This window comes from Microtus ochrogaster, chromosome 4 (genome assembly GCF_000317375.1).
Source record: "Microtus ochrogaster isolate Prairie Vole_2 chromosome 4, MicOch1.0, whole genome shotgun sequence".
NCBI lineage: Eukaryota > Metazoa > Chordata > Mammalia > Rodentia > Cricetidae > Microtus > Microtus ochrogaster.
The window spans coordinates 73587100-73611188 of record NC_022011.1 but is presented as its reverse complement, the minus strand read 5'-3'; the positions used below and the strand labels follow the sequence as shown (position 1 = coordinate 73611188).

Sequence of the window (24089 nt, the reverse complement as noted above, 5' to 3'; positions counted from 1 at the left end):
CATGTACCTATTGACTTGAAATGAACACAGTTAAAAGGAAATGTGCTGTAAGGTGGCATACTTTTAAGAATTAGTTCAAAAAAGATTATGGGAAGTCTAATTAGTAACATTTAAATACTGGTTAATGCTGAAATGATAATATTTTTACATGTTGTGCTAAATGCAATATGCCATTATAATTAAATTATCTTTGTCTTCAAACATGGCTGCTGGGAAATATACTCACCGCATTCCTGTTGATATTTCTGATCTAGACATTCTCAACGAACCTCATTCGTATAATCGTGAACATATTCACTTTATGCTTAAAGGATTTCTCACCCCATTTACATGATCTGAAATCTTTCAAGATATAGTTTGTATTCTGTGAGTTTATTATAAGATTTTGTGATCAGGTATATTAATTTATTCCAAACTTCGCTATTCTATCTTACTGAATATTTTCCTCTTTTTATTTTCCTGCCAACAGATGATGCGGCAGCTGATAGCCGCAGAACTTATTTGCTAGCTGATTATTTAAAAAATACATTTCGAATCAAGTCCTACTCCCTGCGGTGGGTGTCAGGTAAGGTCCATGAGATAGAACTGTTATATTTGTATTCATTCTAGTGAGCTTGGGCTGCTGAGTGCTTTGGGCAGTGAGAAGAGACAGTCCTCGCTTTCAAAACTCATGCAGAGTATTTGTTCTTGCTTAGAAGTTAAGGGGGGAGGTGGGCAGTGATGATGCACGCCTTTAAGACCAGCACTCGGGAGGAAGAGGCAGAGTTAGGTGGATCTTTGTGAGTTCAAGGCCAGCCTGGTTTACAGAGTGAGTTCCAGGACAGCCAGAACTACACAGAGAAACGATCTCAGAAATAGCAAAAAATAAAAATAAGAAAAAAAAAAAAAAGCAAAGGGGCAGACAGGAGCAAACCGAAGTACTTCTTTGTTTTCTGCTGTAAAGAGTTCAATGTGAATTGAAAACTTGACATGAACGATGGACACTGGACGGGTGTTAGTACAATGTCCTTTGTTTCTGTTTGCCTGGCATAGAGGGTTTATGTGCCCTGTGTGAGCTTAATTTTTAAACATTTAGCTTAGGGAAGTGTTTGGCAGCAACTTGTAATACTGATCCGGCCATTTTCTCTCTTTAGATTATGAATACCTCTACAAACAAGAAAACAATATCTTGCTAGTCAATGCTGAACATGGAAACAGCTCCATTTTCTTGAAGAACAGTACCTTTGTATGTTTAGTCACATGCTTAGTTCATGTCTGGAATTCTGGGGACTGTTTTCATTTCCTTTCCAATCATGAGGACTCATTTCTCACCCTGTCGAACTCTGCGACACATGGTCCGGTGGATCCTCTTCTTCTTCTTGAAATGCTCCCCGTCTTGGCTACTTTTTAGTCTCCTTTGGTGATTCCTCCTCTGCCTGTGTGTTTGAATGTAAGTGTTCCTCGGGCTTTGCCTTTCCTCACCTTGGGTGCTCGGCATGTACTTCCTGGCACTGCTGTTTCTCCTCCGGGCTTGATTCTCTTATGTACCTTAACACTAACATCCCAAGACTGAGACTTCTCTTTCCCTGAACCTGCTAGACCCTCCACAGCCCCTGTGTGCCTATTAAAGTCAGCATCCCAAGCTAGGCTAGTTTTCTTCCTGTCAGTATCCTAGTGTCTCAAGCTATCATGTTCTTGCTCAACTCCCGTCTTGGAAATAATCACTCGAAGTTTTCCAAGTCACTTCGACTGAAAACTTTATAGTCTTTAACTTTTTCCCACCATCTTCTATAATTAGCTACGCAACACTATTGAGTCCCTCTGCATGCCAACTATCCCACAGATCTCTATTCTTACTGTGACTTTGTCGCTGGTCTGGAGATCAGACTGCTACCATCCCCCCTGTTTTCCTTCTGATCTCCTCCACATGCCACCAGGGTGTCCCGTGACAAATAAACAAAGTAGATATGGCACAGTCACCTCCACATACCAAAAATCTCTAGTTTGTAGTGCATGACCTGTTTTTGTGACTTAATGTCTTTCCTCCTTACGCCATGTTGGCACAGCCAAGCTGTATTATGATTACATGCAACCCTTTAACACACTCTAGAGATGAGCCTTCTCTCTCATGCTGTCCCTCTGTCCATGCTGCCCATCCTGTTCACAGAGTCCCATCTGTGTCCCTGAACCATACCCCCCTCAGCCAGTCCTTCCCTTTCTGGCTTTCTAGCTGTCAGTGTTGTCCCCCTAACACCACTGCCATCTGTGTGGGTGACTGTGCTATCCCATCGCCACTGGACATTCTCAAGGCACCGTTCCTATATGCAGGGCTCCCTCTACCTAGAGAATGACCAGGGAAGGCATCCAAGCCATTCAGTTTCCTTTCTTTTCCTTGACCAACAGGAAAGCTTTGGAGATTCTATCAGTGATTATTCAGTGTCGCCTGACGGACGGTTCGTCCTCTTAGAATACAACTATGTGAAGGTAAAGAAAATTCTTTACTTATGAGATATCTTAAAATGAATACATTGTTTTATAATTGACTTCAACTATATGCCTATTTAAGGATAACTGACAGAAAAACCCATTCAGTCTGTATCTAATATGTCGTTTATAAATGACAAATCTATCGAGTATCTTCAAAGGAATGTATCTTAATGATTTCAAGTACTAAAAGGCATAATTAATACATTAGGAGGGCAAACATTGTAGCTTAATAAAATTTATCATAGGAACTGATATGATTTTAAAGTAACTTTATGTATCTGACTTGTACACACAGTATCAGGTCCCATGTCCCCCTCTTTTCAGTCTATGTATATATAGTATCACCTTCAGTAAGTACTTGTTTTAAAGATGTTAACATCCCATCTCACCAAGGAGACTCTGGACAAGACAGCGACAACATCCCAACCTTATTCAAGCCAGTCTTGAGTGAACAAAAAAATCACACAAGTCCTACAGAGAACGTCCAGCTCCTCCCAGTCACCTATGGAAAGTAGAGTTCTCAGGCATTTGAAAAGATTATCATTAAGTCAGGCATCCTCTCCATGGTCATCCGGCTGAGCTTTTTGGATTATTTTGCAGTTGATAACAGCTGTCAAGAACAGAGAGTTTTAAAGTGGGGAGGAAGGACCGAAAACCTCTAGAGATACTTTATACCGAAAAACAGAATACAAAGGTGGTGATTCCTACCCTTGACTTTTTTTCCTGGGATAAATAAAGTTGAGTGGCCTTATCTCACTGACCAAGCATGCTGGACTCTGGCCAAGTCAGCACTCCCTCCTCTGTTTGCCATCTCAGGATGGTGTCGCCCAGTCATAGTGTTTACCTTGGATCCAAACCGTGTGGGATCTATTTCCTGCTTAGGGAGACTCCATGTTCTGCTAAACCCATCAACTCTAAGCAAATCAGATGCCCGCACCACTTCTACAAGGCTGTTCTCAGTTTATGTGGTGGTGTGCCTAACTCGGTGCTTTTTATTTAAATGCACTTGTGAAAAATTTGAAAGTCCTGGTGTCTTCCTTTATTCTTGCCTCCAATCAACTCAAGCTTCTGGGATTAACTTGTTAATGGTGTAGATTATTCCAACGAGAGCTGCAAACTGATGGATGACAGTTATGAATGTTAAAAGCTAATGCGTGAAGGTAAAACAGAAGTAGGATATATAAAAAAAAACCACTTCAGGGTACTGTTTAGCCTACATTGACAAGTGTGATGAGGTGCACTATGAGATGTAGTTCCCTGGCTGGGCGCAGACACCAGCATTAGTGATGTGTGTTTTTATCACTGGTGTTTTCCATTTCATTGTGTTTTTTAGATCCTTCTATCCACTCAGGCAGTCGTCAGTGTGTTTCTGTTACATTGTAACTTAGTTTATGCTGTACCTATGCTAAGCTGTATCCTCCAATGACATCCCTTACACCAAACAAGAGCAGTGTGCATAGCACAGCAGGGCCTTTGTGTGTGGAGCTCAGTCTTCCATCTGGAGCATCCTGTCCCACACTCATCATGTCTGACCAGCACTCCTTTTTCCTGCTTCGCTTCAGAGTCACATGACTCTGCTTTTTTCTCAAGCGTCACTTGCCTGTCCATCCAAGAACCAAAGTACTTGCTATTGCTTTCTGATAGAGTCTTTCTTTCCCCAGAATCCTTCAGTTTTCTGTCTTTATTAGCTCCTTTCCAGGCTCTTTCTGATCACTTTAGTATGGCTTCCCATCATTCCAGCTACCCCATACCCCCACATCACTCCATCTCATTACCCTTTTTCATTTTCTCCCTAACATTTGTGCCATTTTGCTATTTCTTTGCTTATTTATTGCCTTCTATAGTTCTTGCCAGTTTTCCCATTTTCTGAGGCTCTACCATATTCCCAGCCCCTAGGACTGAACCACATAGTAGATGTTCAAGAAATATATATTAGGTGAATGCATGCTTCATTACCAAACACTGAATTCTCAGGTAGCTTATTTATTGCCTTCTATAGTTCTTGCCAGTTTTCCCATTTTCTAAGGCTCTACCATATTCCCAGCCCCTAGGACTGAACCACATAGTAGATGTTCAAGAAATATATATTAGGTGAATGCATGCTTCATTGCCAAACACTGAATTCTCAGGGAGCTGCAAACAGGGGGCTGTGTCTTCCCTTTCTTCTTCTTCTTCTTCTTCTTCTTCTTCTTCTTCTTCTTCTTCTTCTTCTTCTTCTTCTTCTTCTTCTTCTTCTTCTTCTTCTTCTTCCTTTTTACTTCTGAGAGTATCCAATAGAATTTGACAATAGCATCGACAGCTTGACAAGCACCTTCACACACAAAAAGAAAAGACTAATTTTATTGCATTTTCTTAGCCATGCATGATCCTGCTCTGTCATATCTTCAATCACCGTTTCTAAGTTGCAAATAAAGGCAAATGAGCAACTGAATGTATGAGCGAGTGAATAGGTGTCCTGCCATCTGTGTGGATGCTCCCCCAGCATCTCTCCTCGCTGCCACACCCTCTGGAGACAGAGTTATGCTCCCTATTGCGCTCTGACCGCGCCTCATAGCCTGCCACTCTTGCTTTTGTCATCTGGTTTTCCTCAAAGAATAAAACAAGTTTAGAAAGCAGCTTGTCTGACCTTATAAAGTGGGAACTTTGGATTCCAGGGTAGGAGATGCTGGAGCTTAGGACCTTAAACATGGCCTTTCTTATCTGTGCATGTTAGCGTCTGCTTTAGGGAAGTCTTTCTCCCATTCTCCATGGCCATCGTCCACTAAGAACCCAGCTTAAGTATCCTCTTTCCCACCGGCTTGATCCAGAGCATCAAATTAGAATTGCACATTTTCTTGCCTGCCTCCATCACTGCTCTGGGTACATCTTACTGGGATTTCTTTATTACAGTGCATGTTCTCATGTTCCTTGCTCAGTTAGGGTCCCTTCAGTGGGAGCAGTATCTGGTAGGTGAACACAACAGTGTTTATAGACTAAGAAGATTGATAAGCCGACTTCATTTTATACTTCCTGAGGATTTTGTCATGATCTTGAGTGATCTCAGTCTTTCTTAGTATTTCTAGACTTTACCACACCTTTTGGCTTTGGGAAATATTACGTTTGAGGTTGCCAAGAAACAAGCATAGGGTGTGTTGAAATAATCCAGGATTCAGGAAAGGAATGTACGACTTACAAAAAATGGGAATTTAATAAATAGGTGTTGAAATGAGGGCGTAGGAGAGTGAGAAGTGATAGGTGGTAAGGTTAGGAGGCCTGGCCTGGCTGCATCTCAGCGCTGCTGCCATGTAGCCAATTTCCTCCTTATTGACGGAGCTTGAACTGTATTGTAGTTTGGTTTCTGAAATAGTACTGCAAGGTGGGTACCACAGTTTAGCTATCTAATGAGAATAAGACTCACTTTATTATACATGCAACTACTAGCTAATACAAAGGCACACGCAAGGAATTTCAGAAGTATCTTGAATTTTATCCACAAACACATATAGATGCAGTTTCTCACGAATGTGAGGGTGTACTTATACATATCATAGATCTACCCCCTACCTGTTTTTGCTTAATTTCCTAAAGCCTAGCATATTTCTCTCTGTATCTTCTATTAATTCATATAATGTTATGAAAACATACAGAGTTCCTTTCCAGTTCCTGCTTGCTCTATAGAAATGGAATGTGAGATCATAGTGCTCATCTTTCCAAGTCATGGCTCTACATCCTGCCTCCTGGTCCTTTCCCAGTCTTCTCTATAAACATCCTGTACAGGAGAAGATCCATTTGTAGCAATGCAGCTGCCGATACTGATGCATTGGTCTTAACTCAAGCCTGCGGTTCTCCATTGAAGTCCTTTGTAAATTGTGACAGGGTATAGTATGTATCCAACACCGAGGAGTTCTGGAGATGAGTGGTCTCATTGTGACCAGTCCCATGGGCTCTGCCTATTCTGTCCTCCCCAACACCAAGCATTACTGTTTCTATAGTTTTGCCTTTTCTAGAAAGTCACACTGTTAGTTCAGTATGTAAACTTTCTGATTGCTTGATAGTTTTTTTAAACCACTAAATGGTATTCTATTGCATTCTGTATCACAGTCTGTTAATCTATTCACCCATAATTGAAAGACACTTTAGATGCTTCCAAGTTTGGACAATTCTGAATAAAGTTTTGTAAACATTTCTATGTAGGTTTTAAATATTAAGGAATTTGCTGTAAAATCATTTGGATTTGGGATTTTCTTTACTTTTACTGATTGATTCCATATGTTTATTAGATGTAGGACTATATCAAAGAAATTTCCTTGTTTCTACTTTTTATGACTTATTGAAAAAATGTTCATAATGGTCTCTCAACCTTTTAATGATTGCAAGGTCTGTTGTGATGTCTCATTTTCATTTCTGATAGCGATTTCTTATTTTTCTGTTATGTTAACTATTATCAAAGTTTTAACTGTCTTATAGACCCATTTGATTATGTTGAGTTTCCCCACTGTATGCATCTGTTTCAGACTAGCCTTCATTCTTTCTTTTAGCTACCTTGGATTTAGTTTGCTTTTCATTTTCAACTGCTTGGCTGTTTAAAATTGAAGACACACATGTGTTAATCTTAAAATCTATTTACAGATAGCTTTAAAATTACAACACTGGATAGTTTCATTATCATTGCAAAAAGCATTAAGGATGCCTCCTTGTCCCCACCACTGACAGAATCAAAAATCTAAATATTTTAGAAGCCATGTGGGTGACAGGTGAAAATGTGAGTTTTTCTGGACAGACATTCTTACTGTACTATGCTCAGAATAATATCCCTCAGTATCAAAACTGACACTGTGGTCCACAGAGATCCTAAAAAAGGCCCTTGGAGGGAGTGATGCAAAAGTGGATAAACTCTTCCTGACATTTTACTCGATAATTTCAAGATATTTTCAATTCTGAAATTCTAAGAATTTAAGGGATGATAATGTGTGTTGAAATTTGAACTTTATTCAATAGCCTCTTATCATACCTGTCATCTTGAGCCAATGGCCGACCTATCAGTATCACAGAAGACTGAGATGTCTGTTTTCTGTTGCAGCAATGGAGGCACTCCTACACAGCTTCATACAGTGTTTATGACTTGGAGAAAAGGTCAGTAAGTTCTCCCAACAAGACTACAAGGCTTTTCTCATATAATTTTAAAGGATATCTCACAGGGAGTTATTCTTTGGGCATTATATCCTCTTATCTTTTCTCCAGACAGCTGATCACAGAAGAGAAGATTCCAAATAACACACAGTGGATCACATGGTCACCAGAAGGTCATAAATTGGTTAGTACATTTCTCCTGTTGTGATAAAAATGTTGGCTGGAATCTTACATAGGCAGATACTACTCAGTCTGGTATAAAGTAAACACTTTGAAAGCTCACTCATTCATTATATTAGAGATATAGTATCATTACTCAGAACATTTTATTAGCACAACAAAATAGAATTATTAAAAGTTCTAGGTATCTTTATCAGAGTTGTTTTTTCCACTAGCAAAAAAAAAATGTTTATTAAACTCTTTTGTTCCCCTTGTGCTTGGATATATTTGAGCCTCTCTTCAAAATCATTGTAGATATATCTCCTGTTCTATGGTCCTAGAGGAATGTTTGAAGCCGAAAGGAATTTGAATAGCAAGATGGGGCGTTTTCTGTAGCCACACTTCCCTCTCTAAGAATGCAGCTACATTTCCTCTAACATCCTAAGCAAGAAGCACAAACATAAATCATCTCGTGTAGGTTGTGCTGGGTCTTCACGTAAACTTTACCACCTACATTGTGGCAGCTGCAAGCCTCCTTGCTCACCGCGTTAGGAGCTTTTTAGTTATTATTTCAAGATTATAGAGTGTGTGCCTGGAATTTAGGAACGAGGTTTCTACTTAAATAGACTCTCTGTGGTTATCCTCTTATTTCCATAGTAGTCCAAGTATCCAAGATAAGACCTATACTGTAATGAGATTACTGATACCAATATGTTTTATCGTCTTTTTAGGCTTATGTTTGGAAGAATGATATCTACGTTAAAATTGAGCCAAACTCACCTAGTCAGAGGATCACAACGTCAGGAAGCGGAGATGCAATATATAATGGGATAACTGACTGGGTTTATGAAGGTAGACACTAAATCTTTAATCAGAAAGTTTACAACTTCGACTACTTCAACACTGATATACTGAAAACTGGGGACGTTTCAGTAAGATTCTAAATAAACTGTGCACTTAAACATATCGTGGGATCTCTTTGGGGCCTCACAGTGACACAGAACACCGAACTGTTCCTAGTGCTCGGCCCCCATTGTCTCACAATACCCCCCTTGTCTTGGTGTTCTACCACAAAGGGCCTTTCTGTGTTGCTCGTCTAGCTTTACCAGGGCCTAACAGCATCCAGATTAACATCCAATGTTTCTCCAAGGAGGCCTGCCTCACCCAGCAGCTTCCAAGGAAAGTGAAATTTTCCACAATATTAAAAAGGAGATAACTATTGTCTGCAGTGAAATCTTCCACAATATTAAAAAAGAGATAAATATTGTCGGCAGTTGTCAAATAGAAGGAAAGAAGAAATTGCTTGTTTTTGAAAAGATTTGTGTTCATTCAGACTAACCTGGTACAAATCATGACTTCCTGTTTTTAAAGAAAGCAAAAGTAATTTGATTTGGAAAGTTAAGTAAAAAAAAAAAAAACCTAAAAAGGAATATTCTGTCTTTCAGGATAAAGAGATTTAGGAACTATTAAGAAAGCATTTTCCATGTATTGGTTGCCAAGATAAAGGCCATTTTGAGGCCGTTCCAAATAATTCACAAGGGTGCCTCATATTTGCTGGAAAGCCTCATCTTTATTTCATCCTGTTATTTCTTCTTCAAAGTTAAAACATAGTTTAGCTCCGTGCTTTCCCCTGGATTCCTACTCAGCCAGAATCAAGTTAATTTAATGAATAACACAGGACAACAAACAGAAATAAGGTCAAGAGAAAGACATGTTTGTATTGCTCAGGAGTAAGTGTCTGATTTAAAACCACAATGCAGTGATGATAAGTTCTTTAAGTGGTAGACAGCTTACCACTGAGGGTCTTCCAGGGCCTTCAACATGGAGCAGACACTGCCTCCTCCCCAGCCTGTGGTTCTTCTTAGAAACAGCTGGGTAACCAACTCAGCCCATCTTCTCTCCGTAATTGTGACTGGAGGATTTCATCTGCCGTGTTCAGAGCTGAATCACTGGGTGCAGAACAATGGCCTCCCGGCCTCCAACGGGCCCTTCCTTTCACTACATTGTTAATTAGAGAAAAATACTCTCTGCCTCACAAATAAGTACTCATTTAAAAGTGGCCCCAATTATACCTCTTCCAGTGTTTGAAAGTGATTTAAAAACTAGAGCCATATCCTAGTTACAGCATTGTATAACCTTGCAGGTGTGTTGTGGATGAGAACCAGTAGACAAACGTTCTAAGGAACGAGATATGAACTCAGCATATGAAGGATTTCTGATGGGGAAAGTTTTGAGTTGGAGTCGTAAGGCTCAAGCTCTAGTAAAACATTTCACTTAATTTACCTCAGTTTTCCTCTCTATAAAAGGGTTTATGAGCAGATTCTTTTAGGAATCCCTATGAAGACCAAGTTGGATGTGTTTATAAAATTCAAATCACTACATAAATGTAACTTGGTGATGCGGGTTTGAAACCCTCAAAGGGAGAGAAGGCTGCCACACCAAGGGCTAGGGTTTCTGAAATGAAAACTGCTGAAAACGAGACAGGTGTGAGCTGTTTAATAAATACAAGATGGCAGGCATGCTCCCAATCCTGACAGGTCAATTCGTGGTTCTATTAATAGCTATGCGATTTAAGGTGATTTCTTTAAAATTCTTTTTAGCCCTGTTTTGTTCTTATCAACTGTAAAGTGGGTTATAACGATGAGTGCCTGGAATAATAAATGCCAACCATTATCAATTCCTGGCACGTGGCACTCATCAAATGTCAGCTACTCATAAAGACAATTGTTACATTTCATTACTGCTACTCTTCTCCGTTCTGCAGTTGCTATTGCGGTTACTGAAAATGTATTTCCCAGGGGACTGGAGCAATAGCTCAGCGGTTTTTGTTTTTGTTTGTTTGTTTGACTCTTGCAAAGGACTAAAGTTCCATTCCCAGCACTTACCCATGCTAGCTTGCAACTGGCTATCACTCTAGTTCTTTCAGGGATTGGCACCTCTTTTCCTTAGCCACCTTCACTCATGTGTGTGCGCACGCATGCATACGCACACATGTGTGTGGTGTGTGTGTTTGTATACACTGTGTATATATATATATCCACATACATGCATATACCCACATACATTCATATACCCACATACATACATATACCCACATACATACATATACCCTCCTACACATAACTTAAAACAAAAATAAATATATTTTCCAGCTACATGCAAAGAGGTTTTAGTTATTCAAAAACTAATTGGCATACATAATTTCCTAATCCTAAAATTCTAGGATGTATGTTTTGATTTTTTTTTTTTAATTTACACGGTGACGTGATAAGTGGGTTGGGACTTTCCACTGTCTACCTGTATGTTTATCGGTTTCCTATCATTGTAACAAAATGCACATTTTGTTATATTTTAAAGAAGTGAAAGTTCATTTTGACTCCTGGTTTTGGAGACTCGGTGCATGTTCACTTGGCCACGGGCCACGTTGCTTTACTTCTGTCTCAGTGCGGTACACCTTGGCAGGAGTGGGTAGCAGAAGGGTTTCTTCACTCCGTGGAGACAAGGAAGCAATGAGAGAGGAAGGGCCTGAGATGTCAATATCCTTGTCATGGTCACAACCCCAACGATCATAGATCATCTCAAGAGGATCCAGCCATCCAAATCATCACCACCTTCCAGCCTGGAGATCCATACTAAGACACGGGACTCTGGAGGGAGTCCTGATGCACGCCAAAGAATCTGACTCTTCGGTTGCCTGTGGGTGACAAAGACTTGGGCATTTTAAGAGCCTGAGTCAAATGTCCCATGGATAGGTCTCATTGTAATCATCAGGAGGAATTGCCTTTATCAGAGACTGAGATGAGTCCAACAATATCCCTGAGAGCTGTACCTTTCCTTCAATTGCCTCTATCTTTTATCCTCTTCTCTCTCTATTAGGGAGTGGGCTAAGGCAGGGAGCTTTCAGTTTCAAGGCTGGGCAAAAGAGATTTTTCTCTGTAGGGGTCTGTGGAACACTCTCCATTCTAAATGCATCCTTTCCACACCTTATTTGTGCCAGAGTAGTAAACTCTGGGCACCATATTGGTTTGATAGCCTAGAGTTCTGCAGCACCCATCAGTAGTACCTCATGGACTCAGTAGAAACTCAGCCCAGTGAGGGAGAGCATGCTGGCGTGTTGACTGAAAATTAGAAAGGAAAATCAGCCTCCTGTGCGAAATTTACTTTGGGTATGTTTTGAGGCATAAATTTAGAGGATTATAAGATAAAGAAAAAAATATAGAGCGTTTATCCAATACTGCATACTAAAATATTCTAAAATGGTCCAATGGGTGACTTATTTTTACGATCTAGATGCATTCTTGGAGGTCTTATTTTTATTCATTTGTATTACTTTGATTTTGGAATCTCAGCAAACACGAAATGGTTCATTAGTTGAACTCTTCTGTAATTACTAAAGCTAATGAGAACAATATTTTGAATGCCAAAGCCAATTTATCAGCTTTCTTGTAACAGAACAATTTATGTCTTTTTTTCAGAGGAAGTCTTCGGTGCCTACTCCGCACTGTGGTGGTCTCCAGACAGCACTTTCTTAGCATATGCTCAGTTTAATGACACCGGAGTCCCACACATTGAATACTCCTTCTATTCTGATGAGTCATTGCAGTACCCTAGGACTGTGTGGATTCCCTATCCGAAGGTCTGTGCCCCCTTCCGGGTACTGGTTCTGTGATTTGATGGGAAGAGAATGGTTGCATTTAATCCCTTCCTGCTAATGAAAATATTGTCAGTCTCTCTTCAACAGCTTGCTGTGATTTCTCTTGCTGAAGTCAACAGCATCTGGCAATTTTAAAGTATTTTTATTATCCCAGGAAAGAGTGTGATTTAAGGTTTTGTAATTTCTCCAAAAACTTTAAGAAATGACAAGCAGAAAAAGATGGTGAAAATGCTTTTGAAAGAGGTAGGGGAGGGGTAGGAAATGCTTGAATGAAGGAAAAGAGAGGCTGTAATTGAATCAGAAGCTCGTCTCATTTGGAGAAGTTGGAATGAGCCCGAATTGAAGTTGAAAAGCCTGGTTATATATCAGGCTGCATTACTAACTAACAGGGTACAGTACGGGATGAGTCTCAGTGGCTCCGGTACAGGTTTGGCACTAATGTGAGTTTTTCACGTCCTGCATTTGTGATAGTCGTGGAACATCCTGGTTTACAAGGTTGTTCCCTGCTATCCACAATGTGTGTATTAAAATCAAGGAGTTTAGTTAAGCAGTATAAGCCAGGAGAGGGCTTTAGAATGGAGCCAGGAATTCTTCGGCACCATAATAAAAATGGCCACAGAGTCGTCTATGGGAAAAGCTAACAACGTATTTTTGCCATAAATGATTCGGAAAAAGGGAAATTTTATTTTTACCAACTCACTTAATTTGCCTTATGAAGATCTGCCATTTTAGGAAGGGAGAGGAAGTTAAAAGGAAAAAAGATCCTAAACTAAATATGGAGATGTGTTTTCAGAGAATGTTATTTTTTGATGAGAGAAACTGGGGGAAAAAAGCTGCATAAAACATTCTCTTAAAAAATCATATTATTTCTAACTAATCTGTCAATAGAAGATCTATGCATACATTTTTAAAGGGTTTACAGGCTTCTGTCATAATATTGACTGCTGAGCACAACACATTAACCTGGACTTGGAGCGAAGTTGACGCCTGCTTAATTAGTCCAGTTGGCTCTGGGCTCAGGCTGGTTTTCCTGGGGAACTGAGCCTGTGATGGTATACAAGTGATAGTCACAGTAAAGCCACCAAACTCTTTTGTCCTATGGAACCAGGATAATTTGGCAAATGATACCTCTGTCTTCCTGGCACAAAGCACACAGATCATAAACAAACAAATACGCATGATTTAATTATGAGTGTTTAGACCTTCATGTTTTATAAACACACACATGCTTGTGCACATGAATATATATTTTCACCTGAACAAATAAGGGTTTTCCTTAAATTTATTTTATTTCTATTAAATTGTTTGACAGTGTCCAATTATTGTAAGTCTATAGCCATAAATCAAACATTTAACACAATTTAAATTTATGTAATGATGAGGCTTTAAAAAAATCATTATCAACTCTGTGATTTTTTTTTTCTCCCAGGCAGGAGCTGTGAATCCAACTGTAAAGTTCTTTATTGCAAATATAGGCTCTCTCAGCTCAACCTCTAGTGTAGTCTCCATCCAAGTTCCTGCTCCTGCATCCGTGGAGAAAGGGTAAGACACTTCACCTGAATCCTTGGGTGTAGCCAATTTCCTACCTGCTGGGTAGAGTGTTTCAGGTACAAACAGCAACATCAACCATAGCATCATCTTGAATCGCTGATTCCTTCTTTTATCCAGCAACTTCCCATTGAGACTCTTCCTGTCTTCAGGCTAGGCCGAGTTCTAATGATGGGCACGCACAATGAACAGGGCAGGTGTCACTGGGGGAGACAGACAATACCAGATGGACAAAGAGATATCAGTCTGAAATGCCAGATGGTAATAAACGTTGTGAAGAAAGCCAAGGTGGGCAAAGATGATGGGGCCTGATTGGGGAGGGGTTCAGAGGAGAAGATGCAAGGCTAGGTGGACTCCCTTCATGGGATACCCTGTATGACTACCACTGGCAGAGGAAATCCATAGTCCTGTATAAGGTATGCGCTGGAACATTAGAGATAGTACAGGGAGGAGTGGAATCTAGTGAGGGAAATCAGAGGGTGGTGCGTGATAAAGACCACACGGGGTTTCTGGCATGGCCACATGCTCTTTACAGACAGGCTGGTGGTGCCCACTTGTGACCTGCCAGCCTGTAAGCAACACACATCTATGAAGAGACTCATGGATGCCTCCCACCGGTAGTTTAAAAACTTTTCAAAAATGAACTAGACGCTGATGAGCTGTCCATTCTGCCCTGCAGTGTAAGACCCAGAGAAATTCAGAGAAACTGTGGGTCACATTTGGGAATCCCTACAGTTGATTGTCCCTCATGACGTCACTTGCGTAAATATTGTTTGAGATCCTGCCAGCACGCACGGCAAGACCTGAATAACTTTTCCTCTAAAAACCACAGCAAGTATGATTTGCCACGTAGCTCTTTATTTAAGGCTATTATTTATGCAGGTTGGTGTAAGTAGCAACTATCACGTGATGAGTGTACACTGTGCACCAGACATGGGTGTTAACCCATGTTCTATGTCATTCCTTAAGTTGTCTTAAGTAACTCTCTTCCCAGCAGCTATTATGACACATCTCTTGTACAGATAAGAGAATGAGGTCCAGAGGTTAAAAAAAAGACTTTCACCTTGGGAGGACCTGTTTAATCTGCCTCTCTGAATGATGAGGAACTGTCTTCTCTGTGACTAAAGCTGGTGCCCTCAGGGACCCAGAGATGTCATCAGGGCCAGGAGAAGCACCTTGTTCTCCTGAGTTGACACTATCAAGCTGGGTGCAGGTTGTACTCTGTTCTCAGTAATTCACTAGTTTGTTTAGAAATACCTGTATTAATATGTTTATCCAGGCTAGATATCTTATCTGTAAAAAATTTTAAGGCCAGTCATTTTTCCATGAGTTTCTTCCAAGGTCTAAAACTATACCCAAAGGCTCTGAAATCTGTTTTTTGGTTCAACTCACCAACCTCTCAAGTGAACACTGATGAAAAAGCATGACTTACAATCCCAGGTATGCAGAAGGGGTTCCTAGACCCTTCCAGCATTTCTAGTCAGGGAGGATATAGCAAGCTTTCATGTGAATGACTAGGGGAGAGAAGTGACAGAGGTATGAGCAACAGGTTGGAGGCACTCCAAGTTGATGAGATGAGTTTTCCTGCAGATGATGAGGTTTTCCAAGTTGATGAAATCTTCCTGCAGAATGCGCAGTAAAGGTGTGGATTGCAGCAGGACAGAGGAGAAGAAGGTACTGAGCTGGGACCTACCAGGCATGGGAGTGTTTGAGGCTGCCCAGGAATAGCTGAGACACGCCTGGTACAAGCTGTAACTAAGACCTCTCTGCAGAGAGCTGCAGCTCAGAAAACAGTCTCATGTACAACCAACCAAAGAGCTCAAAAGTGGTTGACAGACTTCTTTTTTTAAAGGACCAGAAAGCCTGTATTTAGATGAGACACGGTAGTGTAGTACACTTCTAGGGAATCAATGGAAGATGGCTGCTTGGTAGTGTAGTACACTTCTAGGGAATCAATGGAAGATGGCTGCTTGTGTTGGACAAGTCTCTGTCTTGACCCCACTCCTTCCCCTAGGTTCCTGAAAAAGTGGAAAGATCCTGGGCAGGTCCCCAGAACTGTGAAGACTCCACTGACAGTGAGCTGGACACTACAGAGAGAATAGTTTGCTTAAATCACACAGCAAGTTAGGATGGGAAATGGGAATTGGGAGGAGAGAGACCTTTGCTTACTGAATGAAAATGAGGACATGGACATGACCGCTCTGATGTATGGTAGAAGAGAAGAATTTTTTGTAGGTAAGAGGGAGAGAAAACAGTCAGAGGCATCAGGAAGGATTCAGAGGAGGGAGAGAAAGAAGTAGGCTGAAGATGGCCGGCAAACTAAGGGGCAAGAGAGGAAGAGAAGAAAGAGAGGAGAGGGCAGAGGGCAAGTGAATCTAGAGAGGAGGCATAGACCAAGAGCCAAGAACAGAAGATCAAGGGACCACGTGGCCAAAAAGACAGTTTTATATAGGTAGAGATGCTGGGGAAAGGGAAGCTTTTGGGCTGGGGAGGTTCAGGGTAGGGGGCAGGGTGAGAAGTACAAGGAGCTACAGGTACTGAGAAAGACTTCCCAGGATTCTTTGGGACCTGACACTAGAACAAAATGAGTGAATAATTAGATTTAAATATGCTGAGCTACTGATCTGCCCTTGAATTCTCATTTCTTCCTCACTACGCCCTATGACACTGCATCGAAGGTCATTTTACGGATGATGAAAAGGAGGGTTCCCTGCTAAGAAAACACCTTCCAAAGCACAAGGGGCAAGTGCTGAGCTCTGAGGTCTTAGCCCCGTCTAAGGACTTTGAGTTTGCTCTTGATGAATTCATCACCTTAGTTCTTTGCTCTTCCACATCTCCTTAAACCAAAGACTTGGTGAGGGCTGCCTCATTGGCTGGGGCTATTCTTGTAGAACATACATACTACCAAAGAGTTGTCTTAGGAAATGTCACGGGGAAGTGTTGTGTGGAGAAACTCAAATACAGCTGTGATCTCTGTTGGCACTGATGAGATCATAGCTTTTTAAAAATGAGACTCTAGGTTCACCTGGGGAAAATATTCTCTCACTTGGTGAGGTGCCACTTTCTGGTCTCAGTAAAAGCCCCCTCAGGACCACGGCAGTCCCGACAAGTTATACTTAGTGAGCATTCATTCCCTTGGGCCATGGTTTCCTCTGTGACTTACTGGACCCTGAGTACACTACCAAGCAAGATCGGCATCACCCTCCCCTCCTCTGCCAAGATATCCTCACCTGTTTTCTGTTAGCACACACCTCCCCTGAAGAGCTTCCAGCAAGTGGAGTTCTATTAGTGGATGAGCCTGGTCTGTGCTCTTGTCAGGAATTAGAGCATGAGACGCGGTGAGCCTTTCTACCACCTTCTTAGATTGAGGCTTAAAGCTAATTAGGTCATTTGAACTGTTGGTGTGCATTGGTGACTCATAATGAGAATTTGAGAGCTCAACATATTTGCGAGAAAATAAGACATCATAGGGAGAAGGTGAAACTCCTAACTTTTCTTTAGAGTTGTGTTTCCAGGGTCAAATGAAGCAAGACAAGGTGTGTAGGATAAGGGCCAGTTTTGCAATCGCAACTGGTGCTTAAAAGGGTGACTGGGACACATTGTCTCGTTCTGTTTGTAGAACAGCTGAACGGATGAGAACCTGGATGGCTGAATGGGTGGATTGGTGGAAGAATGGATGGATGGATGGATGGATGGATGGATGGATGGATGGATAAGAAAGAAGGGCTTTCCAGGTAATAGTGCATGTGTGTGTGTGTGCCACAAGAACTAATTCACACAGCCATCTCCAAGGACAACTTTCAAAAATCATCCCACAGACCAGCTCGCTCTCTTCTCCTCCCTCCGACTAGCCACCTGCAAATTCTGTAGGCTAAAACTACGGGGCCTGGAAAGGGTGTGTCAAGTCAGGTGACCCCTCCCAACACCTGCTGGATGGCCTCAGGGGCCCATCACACCCAGCTTCTGACTTACCCTGCCCTTGTTCTCCGTCCTCTCAAGGGACACAGTACATAAAGACTCACTCTATCTCTCTGAACAACCCTTGGTCTGCACACAGGAGTCTCTTCCAAGCCTGAGGCTGCCAGTCAAGGGATAAACTGGGCTGGTATTCCGTCCCCACCCCGCCCCCGATGAGAAACTAGTGACACCTGTGGAAGCAGACAAACGAGAGCTTGTGTTCTACACAATGCTGTTCCCCTCAAGGCGGCTGCATCTCACCCCACCCTTCCCTCTCCTCAGCAATCTGTCAGTGGACCCCGCAGGGTTGGCATCCCTATCAGAGCAAAGGGTGGCATGGAGCCCACGGCCGGCACTGGCAGTACGCCTGTTTCCTCTGGTGATTCACTGACTTAATCACTCGGCAGTCTGCAGTTGCTCGGGGTAGCTGTTCTCTCTCCATTTTCCCTTCCAGTTAGCAAAGCGGGGCTTATTTTAAATATCATTAATGTACAAATGCAACATCTACACAACTCGAGGCAGAGGTGCCACCTAAACGCCTTTCATGAAATGCTCTCCCCCCCCCCTTTTGCAGGATAAGAAATCACATTGCGAGAGTTGCCACGAGAGGATGTTCAAAAGTTAGTGCTGTGTGTGCAGTCAGCTGACTTTCTTCATAAAATGTAGCTTGTTCACAACTCTCAAGGAATAAATAGATCTTATTGAGAAAGGAGTTGTACACTCAAGGAATCTCAAAGAGTGGAACAGGCTAGTAGAACTTCCCCATGGGACCGGCAGACTCGTTGCAGGAAGGGCAAGAATGAACAGGGAAATCGGAAGCCATCTACTTGATTTGAATCCTGGCTCCAAAACTCCTTGATTGGGCGACCCTGGGCAAGTTATTTAACCTCTCTGCCCTTGTGTTTCCTCGTCAGCTAGGCAAGGAACCACAATGGGACCCGCCTCACAGGGTGGTCCGAAGTCTATGGGAGGCACTCAGGTGGCTCCTGGCTCAGAATCAAGTTCACATGGGTAAACACTCTTAGTGCAGAGATTACTTCACTGCTTCAACACTCAAGCCAACCAAATTCCCTTTCCGCATCATTGCCAAAGCCTTGAATATGTTGTGTTGTTGGGTTACTCTGCCTAACCTAGGAAAGAGAGTTAGGCTCACAAGAAGGCTTGTAGGTGTGGGCTTCCCCCAGCATTTCCCAGTCACCACAAGAGGGGAAATTTGTTCCGGGTTTGCCCTCCTCCTCAGTCAGAATGTTATCCTACAAAAGATAGTTGGCAATCTCGCTGTTGGGTTTTTTTTGTTTGTTTGTTTGTTTGTTTTTTTTGTTGTTTTTTATTTACAATGGGGACTTAAATCTTTGAGACAAGAGTTCAGTGACGTCATCTATACCTTTACATCTCTTTTTATGACTCTTCAGAAGTGTCTTCCCGTGGCGTGATCTTCGCTCAGGGCTGTAACTAGAGGGAAGTATGGTTATAAAATGTGTTTCGAGCAGACTCTCTACTGTCATGGTAAAAGGCCGCCACTGAGCCGTCTCAGAGTGCAGAGTACATTCTGGGCCAGTGACCGTGACTAAGGTATCAGGTCCAAGTCCAATAACCTTTATCTAGAAATGGACAGGGAAGATGGCCAATGCACATGAGTTTCCTGGCTACTCTCCCACATTCCACTACTCAGTGTTTTCAAATGGCAAAAAGTTGCGTTATAGTGTGGCCTTTCAAGTCTGAGGTAGAACGTATGGTTTTCATAGCTAAAGTTACCTACCACGGGTGTTGAGGGATCATAAAAGCATTCCCTTGCCCTCAGCTACCTCTCTGCCACCAGAACACGTTTAAAAAGAGGAAGAATATCTCTGGGTGCCAGCGTGTACCTGTGAGTAAAGCGGCTTGTGCACTAATGGGTTCCCACAATCTCCTCAGATCCTACTTAGGCTTTTGTCTTTGTTTTCTTCTGATGTTGTTTTTTTGAGACATGGTCTTCCCTTGTGGCTTAGGCTGCCTTTGAACTCTCTCAACCACCTGCCTACTTCACCCTCCGAAGAGTTTGTTGTTGTTGTTGTATTTGTTTGTCTGTTTAATCTAAATGGGCAGGGATAACTGGGGTAGAACCAGTTAGAACTGAGAGAAGAGGATCCCTGATTCAGCTCCATCTTGGCTGACATTCACATTCATGTCATCCCCAGCTCTGAATGGTTTTACACTTTTGTCAAAAGAACTCATGACGTTGAAGCTGACACTTTCTACTGAAGTACAGCCACTCTTGTCTCGTGCATTGTCTCGTGCTGCTCCCATACCTTGGCTGGGACAGACGACATGTAGACCACAAAGACTAAAGCATATTTACTATCTGGGCTCCAACTAAATGTTTCTTAGTCTTTTATCTAACACATTAATTTTGAAAAACTTTACTTTCCATGTCTCCTTTTTAGATTTTTCCCTGTTATTTCACAAGGATAGATCACATGTCCTGAGTAAGAGTTAACTCTCCTTCTGCTCGTATGAAACTCCTCACGGGGTGAGCGCTGAGGTAGAAGAGAAGAGCTGAGGTAGATTAGGTGCCCTGGCCCCTTCTCAGTAGATGAAGCCCTCTCAGACCCTGCAATCTGACAAGCTCCTGGAGGCTCGAGGTTCTAATGGCTGCAGCAGCTTTCTGAGAAAATCCTACTGACGTGGGAAGGGGGTGCTTCAGCTAAGAACTAGAGAAGTCAGGGGCATGACAGCCATTTCAGAATAAAAGTCAAAGTGGAAGAAAGAGAGACCAACTGGGGAACCTGTTTGGTGTGTTCAGGAGAACACAGTCACCAAGACAGGCGAGTGCGAAGGAGACTGGCATGTTCTGGAGATCAGGACCGGCAAGACAAGGAGATCTGAACGGGAAGGCACCATTATGTGAACGAAGGTGATGCTTGCGTGGTTGCTGCCGTAGGTCCTTAGCATCTGAAACCTACAGTGAAATCACATGAGACCCAGAGGGGCTCCAGAGCATCCATGCTGTAAAAGGGGAAATGTGAAGCTTTGAGAGGCTTAAAGTGCTTATTCTTGGGTGCTCAGTTAACATCTGCTGCCGGCTTCAGAGCCTAGGAGAGGAAGGGCCACAAAAACAGATGAATGTTCTGGGAGGAAGGATGACTGTGGGCCCTAAGAAATCAGAACATGAAGTTTGCCTTTCCCGAGAGCTGCGTTCCAGGAGAACTCAGCAAGCTGTTTTATGAACAAGACTCATGGGGCCCCTGCTTCAAGGAGCTGGCAGCCAAGCCAGAAACACAGGATAACCAAAGGGAGGCATGGGCTACCTCTGGGGGAGGCCAAATAGGGGAGTGACGGAGCAGAGGAGAGCAAAGCTATGGGATCAGAAAATAAAAAAGTCAGGTGAAATACTCACTGTGAACTCCTGACAGAAGGGTGCAAGGCTTTGATCAGACACTGCAGAGAAGAGATAAGAGGAGTCGCTGAAATCACACCGAGGATGGGCAAAAATATCCAAGGAAAGAAACCACCCAGAGCCAAAACTCTTAGGGAAGCTAGCAGAAGAGCGAAGTGTAAATTCCTCCCATGCGACTCTAAACCATGGCACAGTCCCAATAAGTGATTGAAGGTATGGACTGGGGAGGATGGCCTGCTAGACCTGGTTCTATAACTTTGGGTAAAAATACTATAGTACTTCATTCATAAGGGCCATGTTTTGACTCTTGAGAAATGTGTTTTGGGTTATAGTTCTTGGATTTGAAAAGTATGTAGAGGGATGAGTTCAGTTTCCCCCTCCCCCAGTCTGAAAGTGAAGTTGATGAAAGGATTAGCTGTGCTTTCATCCTAGTGGACATGTGAACCACAAAGACTGAAAATGCTTACTGTCTGGGCCCCAACTAAAAGTTCCTTAATCTTTGGTCTAAAATATTAATTTTTAAGAACTTCATTTTCAGTGTCTTGTTTTTGATTCTTTTCTGTTCTTTGCAAGGATAGAACACCCGTCCTGGGTAAGAGTTAACTCTCCTTCTGCTCATTTGACAACTCCTCACCAGGTGATCCCAGAAGAGCTGGGTTAGGTTAGGGACCCTGGCTTCTTCTCAGTAAGTGAGAAGAGCTCTCAGTCCCTGCTTTCTGACAAGCTCCTGGAGGCTCGTGCTACTGATTTAGCAACAACGACTTTCCGAGCAAACACCATTGACGGGTTAAGTTAAACTACCAGAAGATTCCAGAGTCTCTCTGCCAGTGTCCCTGACCTCATGGTATTACTCTCAGGCAGCAGGGGGAGGGGGGATGGAGAACTTTCACCTTTGACCCCTCTTCTACCAGCGGCTAAGTTCTTAACAGTCCTAAACATATGGTTTCGGTCACGTGTGTGTGTTCTTGGGTGTGACTGCTGTTTTCTTTGTTGGATATATTTTATTGAGTAAAATGTTTATTTGCAATGAGGTCTGGGGACAAAAAAACCCTCACATTTCTTTTTTCTTTTTTCCTGAGACAGGGTTTCTCTGTGTAGCCTTGGCTGTCCTGGAACTAGCTTTATAGATCAGGCTGGCTTCAAACTCACAGAGATCTGCTTGACTCTGCCTCCTAAGTGCTGGGATTAAGGGTTTGCACAAGCTCGTATTTCTTTTATGTGTGTGTGCGTGTGTGTGTGTGTGTGTGTGTGTGTGTGTGTGTATGTGTGTAGTGTACCTGCTGGTAAACTACAAGTTGTATGTAGTGGACACACACTTGTAGAAACTTGAAGTTGATATGGGGCATCTTTCTGGATTGTTCTCTTGTAAACAAAAATTTTTCTGTTCTGCCCTGTCTCATAGCTGCTTCCAAATAATCAGTCAGAGGTTTATATTAATTATTAATGTTTGGCCAATATCTCAGGCTTATTACTAGCTAACTCTTACATTTAAATTAACCCATATATCTATGTTTTGCCACCTGGCTCAAGGCTTGTTACCTCATTTTCCATATGTCCTGTTTATTTGGTGACTGTCTTATATATCTCTCAACTCTACCCTTCTCTCCCTTATTCTGTCTGGGTTTTCCACCTAACCTTATCCTGCCTGGCTATTGGTCAGTCAACTTCTTTATTAAACCAATCATAGCATAACTTACATAGTGTACTGGAATATTCCACAACATTCTCTACTCTTATTTATTGAGCAGAATTTCTGACTGAACACAGAACTGGCCAATTCTGGCTACTCTAGCTAGAATCTTGCCTGAGGAATCCCCCCTATCCCTGCCTTCCTAGTACTGGAGTTACGAGTCAGAGATGCCTGGATTTTACTTGGATTGTGGGGTCCGAAACTCAATCTTCATGCTTGCAAGGCAAGTCCTTTATCCACTGGGCCATCTCCCCAGCTGCACAGTATCTGAGACATCCCCCTCGCCTTCTCTCTCTCCAGGGATCACTATTTGTGTGACGTAGCATGGGTTACAGAAGAGCGAATTTCTCTGCAGTGGCTCAGGAGGATTCAGAACTTCTCTGTGATGGCCATCTGTGATTATGATAAGACCAATCAAACGTGGAACTGTCCCGTGGTAAGATCTCACTGGAGGCTCTGCTTTTCCAACAGCATGGGACATGTGATTGGAGGGCTCCTGGTCTTGGAGATAGTGAAGGTTGGGGTTTAGTAAATGGTTGAGTCTCTCTTCTCTCTGAATCCATATTGAGCCCAGAGGCAGCAAGTGCCTGTCAGACACGTGCTATTGGGTGGTGCTTACTTTTCTGTCGTGCACACTAGTCACCGTGTGCTGGTTTGTGAAGATGATCACCTGGGAAGGGGAGAAGGAGTGACTAGACACCCAGAGGACAGGATTTGATGTCTGTATTCAACATCAGGAAGAGGACCAGAGCCTCCCGATGACAGCTGTTTTAACAAATAAAATATAGAGGATGGGAAATGACTGGCAGGGTGTGTGGGAAACAAAATGAATACCAGGAGGGTACAGATCCTGTGCTGGACCATAACCGTCTCTAAGCAGAAAGCCGATTTGGAACTCAAACAAATAAGCATTGGCCTGAGAGGGGGGCGATGCTGCGGGAAGCTGAGTGTTGATCCAGCTGATGTGTAGATGGTCCCAGGCAGGACTCCTTGAAGTCTTTCTAGTCTGAGGATTTCAGCAAAACCTTTCTGAGAGCCAGAGACCTGAGGACAGGCAGGCGCTAAAGCCTTGCAAGGAATGTGCTGTGACCACTTTGTGTCTCCTTGTCCGTTCTGGCCATGTTACACAC

At 42.5% G+C, this 24089-nt stretch overlaps 1 protein-coding gene across 1 annotated transcript in view; it reads left to right on the top strand.

Annotated features, from left to right (window-relative positions):
- The window catches only part of Dpp4 (dipeptidyl peptidase 4), a 78349-nt gene that overhangs the window by 22378 nt on the left and 31882 nt on the right, over positions 1-24089 (top strand). Inside the window, exons 3-11 of the mRNA XM_013346055.2 lie at positions 470-565; positions 1134-1225; positions 2383-2463; positions 7526-7578; positions 7687-7759; positions 8466-8586; positions 12210-12370; positions 13818-13930; positions 23260-23395. Of these exons, the coding sequence (XP_013201509.1) occupies positions 470-565; positions 1134-1225; positions 2383-2463; positions 7526-7578; positions 7687-7759; positions 8466-8586; positions 12210-12370; positions 13818-13930; positions 23260-23395 (926 nt within the window). The remainder of the gene's footprint in view (positions 1-469; positions 566-1133; positions 1226-2382; positions 2464-7525; positions 7579-7686; positions 7760-8465; positions 8587-12209; positions 12371-13817; positions 13931-23259; positions 23396-24089) is intronic.